Source organism: Nymphaea colorata, chromosome 3, assembly GCF_008831285.2.
Source record: "Nymphaea colorata isolate Beijing-Zhang1983 chromosome 3, ASM883128v2, whole genome shotgun sequence".
NCBI lineage: Eukaryota > Viridiplantae > Streptophyta > Magnoliopsida > Nymphaeales > Nymphaeaceae > Nymphaea > Nymphaea colorata.
Window position 1 is genome coordinate 14,877,254 of NC_045140.1, and position 15,041 is coordinate 14,892,294.

Sequence of the window (15,041 nt, forward strand, 5' to 3'; positions counted from 1 at the left end):
CTTTCTAAAGATACTATTAAAAAAATCTTCTTAGAAGATCCATACCTCTAAAGTGTGGTATGAAAAGCTCAGTTTTTTGTACTTTGTTCTTTCATGATTTGTTTATCATATCGTCAACAATAAAGGTTGAGGAAGCCACGTCTCCCAGCATGTTTGCATCGTAAGAACTTATTTTCAATATACATTTGCACAAAATAAGCATGATTCTTGTACATTGAACATGATATATTAGCAGCCATGGTTTTGCTATTGCATGGTAAGAGAAGAAATCTCTTGCCTTTTCCAACTGCAGTTTGGTCTTCGGAATCCTCCAACTATATAGCGAGACAACTTGTTATCCTTCTGGATCAGGTCATCAAGTAGTTGTTTTAGCTCCAGCTTAACATCTGACAAATTGTTAACACCTCAAAATTTTTCATCTCACAATTTCAAAATCGTACAAACAAATTTCACAAAACAATTGTGCAAAATTTCAAGGCGGGGTTTCGAGTCCAAATCCTAATCCAGTACTCAAAATTGGATCCAATTAGATTTGAAATTCAAATCCAATTGCAATTGTCATTTGAAATCTGTATCCAATTACAAAATTCAAATATGCATTTAAATCTAAAAACTAGATCTAATTTGCCAAGTAGGGATCATATGTGGGCCCCACCTAGCTCGTGTGGCGAAGGCCTCCCAAGGAGGCTACGCACCCATTTTTTTTCCAAAAAATATCTCCTTTCATTTAAAAATTCTATCATCTTTAATGAAATTAGATAAGATCATCATTGAATTTCATAGGGAAGGAGAGATATTATGTCTCTTTCTCTCTATTACTTGGAAAGATCCTCTAATTAAGAGAGGAGTCAAATTCCGAACCTACTTAAGGCAAGTAGGCTCACCTAGCTGCACCTAGATGTAACCTCAACTTCAACTAAACTTAGTCAACATGATCTTAGCCTAGTCAAGGTCAGTGAAATGATTAGGTCTATTATACAATCCAATTACTTAGATAGGAATAGATTTTGACCAGATCAACTCTACTTTGACGGAAACAACTTGTCTCAATTTTGCTTCAATTTATCCAAAACAAATTACTTATTCAAAACTAAGTTTGAAATGAACTTTCAATTTCATATCCAAAGCTTCTATGCAAAAACAAACATATAATATTAGCATCAATCAAATGACTTGTACATAATCCAAATAATTCTTAATCCTCAGTTTGGTTATCTTTGTTAAAAGCAGCAGAAATGGCTGGACCTTGGACCGATAGTTAGATCCCTTTCTCTTGATTTTTTTTTTCAAAATTCAAATTTTACTGATTCTCATCGACGCCCCCATAGGACTGAGAGGGGTGCAAACACAAATTAAGCAATCAAAAGTTAATAACAGTGTAGGGAGAGAGGACCCATGTCCAACTAAAACCGATCAAGCACCACAAACACGTGAGCGTTTATCAGATGAATGAATCTATAAGTTAATTAGATCAGAATTGCTTTTCAGATTATGCTCACAAGCGCCAGAATCCAAACAGGTGCAACTAAAAGGTTGAGTCGCTGATTATATAGCAGCAGACAGTAGTATATACCTGAATGACCTCTTTTTGGCTTGAAGTCAGATGCTTCGTTCTTGAGTAACGAAACGAGTGCAGTATCACCATTTTTATCTTCATCATAGCATGCAATCCTACTCAATATAGACGCTGCATCTTCTCAGTGCTCGCATTCTGTAGCACATCGATGTCATCTCTGCGTCGTCATGCAATTTGCTCAGTTCATTGTAGTGAACCTGATAAGCCAATACGTGGAAGATGGTGCTTCAGAGAAGAAGAAAAAATCATTTGCAGCTTCCCAACTTTTGAATGCACTTTCTATGCCAACCCATTGGCCAGATGCTGCAGCCCTTGCCAGCTTCTCTCTCGTCCTACCATGAATGGGAGTTAAAAAAAATGGTTAAAAGAAAACCTGAAAAAGAAAAATTTTGCAGGCAGATAGCTTATCGAGAGAACAAAAGCTTCTAAATTAAGAATCAAAGAAACAACTAAGAGAGAAATTTAAGGTCTCGTGTTTGCTTAGATGAAAAAAATAAGTCTTTAGGTGGCATCTGATCTTTTAATTATAAAATGACAAACTAATTCTATGAAGATATGATTTAACTAACCGGGATTAGCAATGCATTTGACATTGTTATCTCAGAAACGCAAACACGATATATAGTGCACCTAATCTTCCAATACTATTTAATTAAATATTATTGGGCTCAAATACTTGACCGATCAACTGGATGCCAGCATAACACTATGGTGCTCCCTTCGAGGAGACTGAAATTTATGATATTCTTTTAATATCATTTTTGTGAATGAAATAAGTAGAATTTACAGGATATTTATCGTTTATTTGGGGGATAGAATGAAAGGGGTTGGCCCCAACACAACACGTTATGTTGGTGACATGATTTGCAAATGAGAAAACCTGGAAAGCTTCTTCTGCAATGTGTGTGAGAGAGAGAGAGAGAGAGCCTTCAAATATACGCCTTATAATTAATTAACCTCGCAAACATTGTCACACATAAGCAATCATTTCAAATTGAATTTTCAATAAAATCTAAATAATAACAAAAACTAAAACTATATTTTTATTAAAACTTAAATAGAATTCCTGAAAAATATGCGGTAGCAAGCTTCATAATGATATACCACCTATAAAACCTCCGAATGCGAAGAAAAAAATGAAACTAATTTTTTTAGGGCGCAAGAGCTAAGGTTTTATGTTGCACCAAACACGTGATTTTCAATCACCTCTGTGCTGCAAAATTGTGAAACAGGACGACTACGCTTCAGAATATTAGATACGGTGACTATATCTGCAAAAATTGCGTAGTTTGACTTGGAATTATATATAGATTCAAATATGAAAATACAAAACTAATATATCTGATTTTTTTTACTGCATTAAAAATCACATATTTGTTGGATTCTATAGAAAGCAATTAATCATATACGCCACCTGCATGCACATCTTCAATTTGATGCCTCGCTCTACTTCCATGATATTGCTATTTCGGTTTCCCATGTACCGGTCAAGGGAGGTCTTCACAAACACATGAAAACTCACACTCAAAGCCTAGTTTCATACATGTTATATTCTGTTCATTCCCCTAAAAAATATCACGAGTACTTTTAGAAGAGAACTGCTTACTTTAGTAGTTTTTTTTGTTTTTCATTTGCCAATAGCAATAGCTTACTAAAGACAAAATCAAGAGAAAAAAAAAAAAAACTATTTGGTCATTGATGTTCTTAGAAGGACTAATTTGCTTTCAGTCCCAGCTGCTTAGCACATATCAATTTACAACTTTTTTTTTTTTTTCAATTTAAACGTAGCCTTTCCTGGTCACGATTGAATTGACGTAATCACGACCCAGCACTCTTAACCATCAAGCTGGCTCCTATAATTTGGCTATACAGCTATTCATTTAGCCAATCCTCTTATAAATTCTCGAAGATTTCCAAGAATTTGATCGACTTTCTCATGGTAGGGGATTACAATTTCTGTTTCTCGATAGTAAAGACATCATTATTCAAATGGCGATTGGGAGATTTAAGCTGCCATCTAGCTACTACTACACTCGCCCTATTACCAATGTAATGCTTTCGAGTAAATGCCTTGTCTACTCAGGATGCTAGCGTAGTGTTCCAGTATCTCGTTTTTGATGCGAATCCGATTCTTATTTTAGTATCCAAGCTTTGATGGGATCCAAATCTAATTGCAATGGGCATCGAAGTACAAAACATGTAGAAATTTGGATTTTGGACAAATCCTACCCAGTATCTAATCAGTCGAATAGGATAGCACTTGCATTCGATCTTATGCATCCCTCTACAAATGTGCCGTCCCAAAGAGAAAAATCCGACTAATTTGACCAAAGAAGAACGCAGTTGATGAAACGTACTTGATTACATATCATGGATAGTTAAAGCTAGTATATCCAAACACTTGACGGGTCCCACTACCCACCACAGAATTTTATTTTGAAACTAATTTCCTAGATGCATTTTGCTGTAGCAAGCTTTATATACATGATAAAACAAGAGAGAGAGAGATTTCACGAGTTCGTCTGCATGCCTTTCGATTTCTGCACTTTCATAAGCTTTCTAGTTTGCTCTTGTTATAAGCGATGAAAAGTTGAGAGGTTATACAAATAAAAGCGTCCTTGTCCAAGTGAATACCTTTTGAAGTCATAATTCTTAAGAAACCACAATTGGCGTTCTCAGCCTGTAACCAGACGAACGCGTTCTAGTCTAAATGAGAAAAGCTTTGGTCGGAGTATCTTGTTTTGGCTTCCGCTTCTTAACAACATGCTGGGGAGCTGAGATTCGAAAACTTGAAAGCATTAGTCTGGTCGTCTTTGTTAGACCTTAATATTTCAATAAAGCATTTAAGTTATAATTTTGAAACTTATGCGTGCAAAAGTTAGAACGATGTTCATTGTGTTCTAATTTTTGTTACAACTCATGGAAATCGTCGACGCCTAGAATTCGTTTGAGTGAGAGGAGAGGGGGAGGGGATCTTGTGTGTTTTGAACAAATAACGGTAAATATGGAATGGGTACTATTTAGCAGATGATGTATTTGGAGCATGAGTATCATTAACTGAATAAAGCGATGCGATATTTTAAATAAATGATTGGGTTGGAAAACAGAGAGAGAGAGAAAGAAGAGTAAGCGTTTGCTGCGACCGGAAAATCCCACAAAAATAAGAGAGAGAAAGAAAAGAAGAGAAAAGACCGAGAGAGAAAGGGAAAAAAATCGAGGGAGAGAGAGAAAGAGAAAGAGAGAAGGGTGGAGCAGATCAGCAAAAAGAGTGAGAAGGGGAGGACGACCGGAGAGAGCTCGAAGGTAAACGCGGAAACCCGACGAGGGATAGAATTCCTCTGGTGGGACGCCCTACGACCCCGCCCCTTCACACTCTGAAGCTCGGCATAGGTGAACCAAGGCGTCCTTGCCATCAATTCCTCTTCAAAGGTAGCGATTTATCTTCAATTTTGAATGCGCTTATCGTGTTCTCTCGAGATACCCATTCAACGCCTCTTTATGAAAGATCCTTTCCGTGTAGTGCATTTCTTTGTCGACCCACGGGAGATCAAGGATTTATGGGTCGTTCACTTTCTGCATTAATTTGTATATGAATGGGCTTCTGTAGTAGTTCAAGATAGGATTTATGGGTTTGAATGTGAAAAGGAAGAAAAAGATGTGTAAGTTTCAGAGAATGGGGTTTAGCTTGGGGGCAATCTTTGGTGATTGCAATTTTTAGATCCCAATTTCGACTCTGAGGATGTGAATTAGTGTCTTGAAGTAAGTTGGTAGTGCTAATTTTCTTTATGGCGCCAGTGGTGGTGGTCGGCTTTTATTAGTTTTCTGCATTATTGATCTGGGTGGTTTGGAGATTAGGGTTTGAATTTGGTTAACCGGCAAATAAGCCCTAGCTTGTGGAGAGTTCAGTGTTTTGGAAAGGAAGTTGGAACCTTCAATAAGATTTTCGGTTTGTGCGTTCACTGTTAGGGTTTTCAGCCGGTGAGTTGACGGTTGCTTTTAGTTGGGTTGGGTCGTTGGTCTCAATCTCGCTTTGTTTCAGAACTTCGGACAGTCTCCCTCAGTTTCAGAACTTCGACCTTTTGGGGTTTCGAGGAATTTGGTTGTGGAAGAGCATAAACCCTTTCTTCCAGTGGGAATTGCTGATCCGGAAGTTGTATGGGTTCCAAAATCTGAAATGCCACCCTCACAGCAGCATTCACGGATTAATCTTGCCGATTTGAAGGCTCAGATTGTGAAAAGGCTTGGACCAGACAAGGCGCAAAGATACTTTAGTCATTTGACCAGATTGTTGAGTCAGAAAATTAGCAAAGTTGAGTTTGATAAACTATGTTACCTCACCATTGGACGGGAGAACCTCGCACTTCACAATCAGTTCATACGATCAGTTCTCAAGAACGCTTGTCATGCAAAGGTGCCCCCTCCACCTCCCGTGCAGGACGCCACTGCATTGGTTGGTGGAGTAGCGAAGACATCTCAGAGTCCATCATTCAGTGCGCCGAATGCTGTTATTTTATCAAATGGGGATATACCGGGGTCTCCTCAGAAGGGAAGAACTCTTAAACGTGATAGAAGACCCGTTGATCGACCAAGCCCCCTTGGCACCATTGAGAAAACAGAAATTGTTACTGCACATCGTGGAGATGGTAAGGAAGAAACTGTTCCAGGTGTTGCTGAGAATGGAGACATGTATCCATATGACCTCCAGAGGGCTGCCCATCATCTTCAAGGGCTTGCTGAGGAGCCAGATAATGAGCGGAGCAGTCCAATGCTGCTTCCACCTATCAAGAGGGCAAGGCTGCAAAAGTCAACTCGTGATCAATTTCATGTAAATAACAAAGGTCTGACGGAAGTAGTAATAGAGGAAGATGTTGAGCCAGTCCCTTCTGACCCCTTTCAATGTGGAAGCCCCATATGTGCTCCTTTGGGAATTCCCTTCTGCTCAGCTAGTTTAGGTGGTGCTCGCAAGGGCATGATTCGGAGCTTGTCTGATCTACCATCAGTAAGTAGTTATATGAGTTCTGTTGATGGCGGTGAACTATTGGATACAGAAACGTTGAAGAAGAAGATGGAGCATATAGCAGAGGTTGAGGGTCTTCATGGCGTGACAATTGATTGTGCTAATTTGTTGAATAATGGGCTGGATGCCTACCTGAAAAGGTTGATACGGACATGTATAGAACTAGCAAAGGCAAGGGCAGGGAGCGAACAGACAAAAGCTGCAATCCAGAAGCAGCACATCTATGGGAAGGTTGCACAAGGAATTAATGGCATGTGGCAAAACCACTTGCACAATCAAACTAACAATGTTTCAGCAGAAGGGATACGGAGCCAATCTCCAATATCTTTGCTGGACTTTAGAGTAGCTATGAAGTTGAATCCACAACAATTAGGAGATGACTGGCCTTCATTGCTTGAGAAAATCTCTTTTCGCGGATTCGATGAAGAATAAGTGTCTAGAACTTTAATTCATTTCCAACAAGGTTGTGGCTGAGGCTGTCACCTTCAACTGACAGTAATTGTTAGCCTATGTGTTGATGGTGAATTGCCTCTCATTATTGGGGAAAATGAAATGCTCCCTGTGGTTCAGTTTCTTCTTCTTATGACACTTAACAAATGAATGAATGTGAAGATTTTATTAGCTCAGAAGGGAGTGTTTGGCCAACTGCTTCTTCTTATTATGACACTTAACAAATGGATGAATGGGAAGATTTTATTAGCTCAGAAGGGAGTGTTCGGCCAACTGGAGAGGTACCTGCTCAATTAAGAAAACTCGGTGCCTGCAACAAAAAAGGGACCCTCAGCATGTTCCTTCATTTGGTTGCATTGTTGCATGTTCCTTCTGGTTCAGTTTCTGCTTCTTATGACACTTAACAAAAGATTCAATGTGAAGATTTTATTAGCTCAGAAGGGAGTGCAGCCAACTGGAGAGGTACCTGCTCAATTAAGAAAACACTGTATCTGCAACAAAAAAGGGAACTTCAGCATGTTCCCTCATTTGGTTGCCTTGTTGTATGTTTAGAATTTACTTGAGAGTCTCTCAATCACCGCAGATCTTGGGATCTAAATTTATGTAATTTAACAGCAATTAAAGAGGAAAAAGGCTGAAAGCTTTGCAAGAGATGATTTTGTTCAATCAAGAGGTGCTTTCCTTTCAATAGGATCGCAGTGTTGCTGTATGTATTGCCAAGTCTGGGGATTGCTTGGGTGGTTCATTTGAGAAATTGCTAAAGAAATTTCATTTGATCTACCCAATTGGTCATCAACTCAGAATTCTAAACCTCTCATATCAATTCTATCTTCTCCTCAAAATGAATGATTCATTTTCTATTTCCTGAAATATTGATTCTTTCTCTTTTAGATCTTTTACATTCTTGAATAGGGAGGTCACTTTTGATTTAATATCATATATTTCTTGCCATTCAACATTCTGATCTAAGCCACATGGACTTTTTAAATTTCTGGCACCCACACCCCGCAGCTGTGTGAAATAGATTCTGATATATGGCACTCATGACACATGTGCGTTGTAACATTGATGTATGTGTGGCTCATCAACTTGGGTGCATGTGTGGCACTCCAGTTGTGCTAGAAAATCTGCCGTCAGATTTGTTGTTTATTATTCACTAAACAGCAATTCTTCTTTTTCTTTTTTGGATACATGTAGGGCTTTTGGAATATGAGCATTTGAGAAATATGAGTATCAATACGAACTGACTTCAACCTCTTATCTTGTAATTCTTGGACATGTATGACGACTGCAGATTTTAAAAGGAGTTAATTTCTGTCCGCTCAAGAAAGTAACTGCAACTTAATTTTTCTTGTTTTAAAGGTTTTCCTCTGGTCTAGTAGAGTTATTTTTCTCAAGAAATTCTTGTGTTGTTTCCTGATGCCATTGTTCTCTTTATTATTTTCTCCTATGTGTATCATCTCTTCATTTCATAGTTGGCAAACCCTGCAAGCTGACTCGGGAATTGCCTCAGTCGATTCATATCACCAAGATCTTTGGTGATGAGTCAAGTACTGACCTAAACACAATCAAATGTTAAAGTACTCCGATATTGGTCATCTGAACGGTTAGGAATCACCTGATTCTGGACTGTTTCATTCAGCACCAATCCTGACTATTATTCAGCATCACTAAGAAACAGTCTATAGTTGTGTATCATAAATAAACTAATCTAATGCACGTGAGTTATTATTTGAAACTATAGTTATTTGATTCAGTCATTTGTTATTTTATAAATATGTTCAATTTCTTCATCATTTTGTAGTAAAATCATACTATAACAATTTGTAACTTGACCTGGACAAGCCGTTGAGTCAACTTGCTGACCTCTGACACAGTAGTTGGTCGATCCAAGTCCAGTTCACAGGTTAGCCAACCATGTTTATTGCTGGTGCTGTGATTTTGTATGAGAGAGAGGAATGTTTCCTCATGGAATTTAACCACTGGAGTTCAGTTCTGTTCTATTTTTCTGCTATGGAAAATCAACATTGAAAGTGTGTCTAAAACACCTGCATGAATGGGTCTAATTTGAGAAGGTCAATTTGTTCCTGGAGTTGGATTTATCAACAGGCTCTGGTTATGTTGGAATCGCTGTTTCAACAACGCCCATGTTCATATTTATTTTGGATTGTTTAACTAACTGTGTCATTCAGGAATTGTTCAGTTTTGTGTGTTGCTTTTTTCATATTTCTGGTAGTTCTTTTGCACTTTTTTCTGTTACTTAAAGCTCATTGCATCATATGCTAATGTTTCATTTTTATTGCAGATACTTTCATTTCCTCTTTTGTGAAACCTGCACCAGGTTATTCTTCTTTCATTCTTTGTGCACTATGTGAGTGCTCCATCTGATACAACTAGGACATCCAAAAGAGAATGGCTTTCAAGAGTGATCATGCATAGTTTTAAATTCAGAAAATTAGGGAAGCGAAGGGAATAGAGCAAAAAATTGGATCTGGAAAGCTTTGAAACTTTTAGCTGAACCAATGAACAAAGAATAGAGGCTAATCTGGTCCGTGCTTCACAAGCTTGTACCTCTAACCCTGGACAGGTGATGCTTGACTCGAGTCTCAGGGATGCTTCATTAACTTGGGGTGAGTTAGGTGTTAGGATCCTAATTTTTTATTGTCAGCAAAACGAATGAACCTTGAAATAGTACTAACTTTGAGCTATAAAACCACCGAAACAAGCACCAGGCATCAATAATTAACCTGTAGAAATATGTACGACTGATTTTCAAAAAAGGATTGAAAAACTCGGCAGGTCCCTCTAAACTTATCAAGATAAGCACCATGGTTGTGGAGCTCTTGATCTCGAAGTTCCTATGCCAAGCCCTCAACCAAGTGGATGAAATGCTTGTTAGCAAGTACTTGTATATGCTTGATTGTCGGCAGTTGTGTTTAACCATGTTTTCTTCTTTATGTATCTTACATGTCTGTTGTTATGCATAATGCACAAGAAGGATAACGTAAGGGGCACACCCTCTTGTCTCTCCTAATAAGAAGGCCCTGCTCAAAATCAAGCCACTTATGTGCAGGGTGAACTCAGGTGAAAGCCCCAACTGCCTTCCCTTATGAGACCTGCCAAGTGAAAGCTATTGGGTGGTGCGTGCAAAGGTGCAGGCATGCATCTTTTTGGAGATTGAAATACATAAAGGAATGCGAGCACAAACACAAGATGGAAATAACATGAAAGGCATCCTTAAATCTTTTTCACTTTTTTATGTTGTTGAGGATATCATGCTTTCACATTAATATGAAAATACTTTAGTACTGAAAAGGTTCCATCCGATCAATCACAGTGAGATAGATCATAGATGATATTGCCAGACGTGAAATATGATTTGACTTTTACTGGAATGCTTTTGGGTCCATGTATGATGTGTGGTTTGTATTTGTAGTTAGTATATTATTGGTACGACTTCACATTTCAAAGTATCCTAACCAAATTTTTGATGTCAAGTCTGGTGTAAGCTGCCGGCTGCGGGAAACTTGTAAAGTTGCTCCTACACTCACACATGGGCATGCAAATCATGCTATGCATCGACCAAATATTGATACAGTCATAAAAGCAAAATGAATCCGTTGCATCATATTCAGATCATTTATCCATATTATAGTTTATTGCTTTCATGGTCTCCTGAGTATAATACTCCCTAATCACTTGTTCACAGTGTATAAGCTTTAAGCTAAACTGCTGGTGTTAATATTGGGAGTGTTGCAACTGAAAAATGCCTTCTTCCTGATGAAATAGAAGGGTGCCATCTAAGCAACAGGTTGGCTTAAGCTTAATGAGCTACTTGGACTAACCTCTTCCTCACCTGTCTGGCCTTTTAACCTGCATAATCCAGTTAATATCTAGGTTGGTAGGAGAAGGCAACCATGACAAATAAATGTGAGTTAATTGTTGATGGTGCCTGTGGCACAGGATCTTAATTAAGTGAAGTTAAGAATCTATTGGCAGTAGAATTTAGCTAAATGACATTTCATTGGTAATTATTACTATAACCTTTACAGTTCTCTGTTCTAGCAGCCAAGTTACATAATTATGATTCTGAACTAGCAGCATTTCATCTTAAGGAGTAGAACCAGAACCAGGGAACTAACTTTTCCTTATCCTTCTTTCTCTTCCCCTTGTTATAGTCTGGATCCTTCTTTTTTTTTTTTTTTGGACTCGTACAAGCAGAAAAAGTACATGAGAAAATATGACGAGTGACTGTTTTTCATCTCACACTTCAGTCATGTTATGTTCTGTTTGGTTACTGTATATTTGTAGTTTTGCATTGATTAGGATGCATCCTAAAGAAATATGTGGGAAACTAAGAAGATGCAGCATTCATAATCTGGTAAATCTTAATAGCCAATTTTTGTTGAATTTATAATTTGAAAACATATGTTACCTGCTTAATGTTAGCAGCCACAGAGACATGGCTCTTGGGCAGCTGCACCCTTATTGACATGTCCTGATACATGGCTGCATTAGGCACACGGCAGACAGTCAGCAATGTGTTGGGTGCAGTGGAACTTGTTTGGTCCAAAATTTTTTCCTTCTTAGCCCCTTCTTCTCTCAATCTTGTTGGTTCTAACTTCTAAAATTTTCTTTTGAAGTTTGAGTATAAAGCCAAGTCAGTTGGTTGCAATCCTCTTTATTCCTCCGTCTTTAAGGATGGCTCTCTCTCCTGTGACCCTACCTGGCGGAAGACTGCTCTCTCTCTCTCTCTCTCCAAGGGCAAAAGAGCCGCTGGATTGTCCATAACTTCTGTGTGTTTTAGTGAAATGGAATTGAGTTTTGCATACTTTAGTAAGTTATTTTATTTGCTTATCAGTTTATGAATTATGATTTACAATTCATTAATGTGTTGCTGGTCTGCATATCACTCAAATAGTAACCTGCAGTCATGCAAAATGTCATATTTAATGAGGCAATAACCTTTGCCACAACAAGGAAGGTACAAAAAAAATGTAAGACAAATTTTTCATTTCATCCACATAAGAGAGTTTTCAGCACACCTGATCACCAGCTTTGATGAAAACCTGTAAGGTTCAGAGCACACCTGACCTCCAACTTTATTGAAAACCTGAAAGGTTCAGAGATCTGAACCTTTCAGGTTTTCATCAAAGTTGGTGATCAGGTTTGCTGAAAACCCTCTTATGTGGATGACATGGATCTGAACCTTTCAGGTTTTCAATAAAATTGGTGATCAGGTTTGTTGAAAACCCTCTTATGTGGATGACATGGAACATTTGTCTTGCATTCTTTTGTACCTTCCTGGTTGTGGCAAAGGTTACTGCCTCATTCAATAATGACATTTTCCATGACTGCAAGAGTAGAGTGCTTTGCTGAGAGCAAGAGATTCATGGGTTTGAATCTCTCGGCCGGTTTGTGGAAAGCAGAAAGTCAGGCCTTGGCTATCACTCTTTTTCTTTATCATCTATGGAATGAGACCCCTTGATTTTTCCATCGAAGGTGGAACCAGAAATCGACTGGTGAAGATACGGAATACAGCATTGATATCATCTTGATATTTTCAAAAAGATTGCGCCTGTTATCCGAGGCTGTTTTTGTTGTTGACATCTTAACATGTTCTGCATGCTATATGCATTAAAAAGTCAAATAGTTTGATTGGGCTAGAAATTTTTATTCAATTAGAAAATGAATACTTGATTTTTCCTTCTGATCATTCAAATTCTTGGGGAACCTTTTAAACTTGAAGCTTCTACACATCTCCTTGTTCATTTGATCAAGTACCCTTCTTAGGTAAGTTTTCTAGCTTTAAGCATGTTCACTAGTTATTCCTTTTGAAATTCTGTCAGTTTGGCTTCATCCATTATGCTTCTTAATGTTTATCCCACGGCGAAAAGAAGAAAGCCGTGCGCGATGGTCCTCATCCCGTTATATTAACGGTTAGCCGTATTTGGGAGCCAGTTTGGTCGTTCATCTTTTTAGATTCTGCCTTTGAATGATGCCCATCTTGTCAGGCTACTTAAGAAGATTGGATGTTGGGAAATGATTCTTGAATCTCCCTACCTTTTATCTACGCGCTCTTTTAAAAGGTCGTGATGAATTTTTAGTCAAAAGTAATATTCGATTAAAAGTAATGGTAGCCCACCTGAATCAATAGCCATGCGCAGGTCATTTGAAAATATGGTAGGCGAGATATTCACCTAGACTGTCTAATTTTGTGTAGAAATCTGAATAAAGATTTCACAGGTATCAAAATCGTAGACTAAGTTTTTTTTTTTTTTTTTATTTCTCCCTTGTTTCCGTTTCCGGCTAAAAATCGCGTTGTGGAATGTCTGGCGCTGAAGATCTCTCAGAAAATATTTCGATCGGACGGGAAGGTGTTCTCCCTTCGACCTTTCCATTATGCCGACCTACTGAAGCTATATTGCCTTAACTGTATCCAAATGTGAGCGTCTCCATCTGTGCATATGACATCGCAATAACGGCAGGAAAGGCTTATTCTCTTGAAAAAGCTTGATTTGTCCACCATGGGAGAAGCTCATAAGAAAGGTCCCAAGAAATTGACTGATACAGATCCCTTACAGCTACGCCGGAACGTTTCTAGATAACTCCCCTCGGTCCTTCCAGTCAAATTCGACTGCAATTTTGTGTTTGGCTTGACTTGAGACAATGTGCGGCACTGATTTTAAATTTTTAGAGGAGTATAATCCTTTTCGCGATGTGATAAAGAAATTGATGGCCACATGTATATGGGCGTTTTTTAATTATTTTCCAAATTTAGTCCTCCGTAAGATTGATCTGTTGGGTTTGCTAGAATAGAGGCTTGAAAAACATCAAACTCTGTGTGTGTATAGATGTGACAGCACCAGTTCAAACTCTTGTTACAGAGAAGGAAAAAAGTGTCGGAGTAGCAAGCTGTACTGTAAATATTTATATAAGCACCATAAAAGTTTGCTAACCAATACACCATATATTTCAATGTTCATCAGCACGTATTTTCTTAATTTTGAATTTAAAATAAAACATTTATGTTGATTTAGAAGACACAATAAAGGACTTTGTCCTTGTACTGTATCGCCAAGGGTTCGGTAAGATATTTATGGCCAACCATTATCCAACGCGAGCCAATAACATTGATAGTGAATCAGTCTTACATTGGGACTGATTTATTAGTCTCCATATTTTCTTGGAATATATCAATGGTTGGGTGGAAAGATGGCTGTGTGAAGGCAAAATTAAAAGAGCAAACAAAACAGAAAAAAACAGAAATAAAATGGGAAAAACCAACCTTTCACACACACCTATGTAAACCTTTATAGTTTGATGCACCATCGTTTTATGTGCCTATGTTTTTCCTTTTTCGACTTTATGACCTCCTTTTCCGGCTTAATGTGTTGCAAGTGTTTTACCTTGCACGATTAGAATACACCCAATTAGATATGCCAGGTCCCAAAGCAAGTAGAGGTCAGAGCCCTTCAACGGCAGAAGAGTATGCCTTCCGCAGTTTCACACCCAGAGGAACTTATCTAAATAAAAATTAAGAAAACGTTTATATATATATATATATATATATATATATATATAGTAGTCTGCCGGCAGGGACGCAGGGTCTGGTTGGTAATTCGGACATTTGCAGCAAAAGGAACCAGTCATTGGAGACGTTTGATGTCCTTACATACACCGCATCAACTTTTTAATGCGGAAAGCGTGAGCTGAGAGCATGCAACCACGAATACACGCACACGTCGAAAACCGTCCGAGTCTCGGCCATGAGCAGAGTTGGATGCTGGTCCAGCATTAACGAGAACAAAATTGATAGGACATGGACCTACCTGCTTCCATCACAACAATTCGCTCCCCCCCACCCTTCTCTCGAAAGCGAGCGGTTGGCACTACCTCAGCCGCTCTCATCCATTTTCCAGATGTGGACCGAGTCGTCAATCTAATGATGAACAGTCCAGTGATATATGCATCTCCCATCAACCAAAAAAGGCCCAC

The 15,041-nt window shown here is 38.4% G+C and overlaps 1 protein-coding gene across 1 annotated transcript; it reads left to right on the forward strand.

The window, feature by feature from the left end:
- The first annotated feature begins 4,687 nt into the window (after positions 1-4,687).
- Positions 4,688-7,823, forward strand: LOC116251477 (uncharacterized). Its single transcript, XM_031625774.2, has one exon. It carries the CDS (start codon positions 5,751-5,753, stop codon positions 7,023-7,025), a length of 1,275 nt encoding a protein of 424 aa, XP_031481634.1. The 5' UTR covers positions 4,688-5,750; the 3' UTR covers positions 7,026-7,823.
- The last annotated feature ends 7,218 nt before the right edge of the window (positions 7,824-15,041 follow it).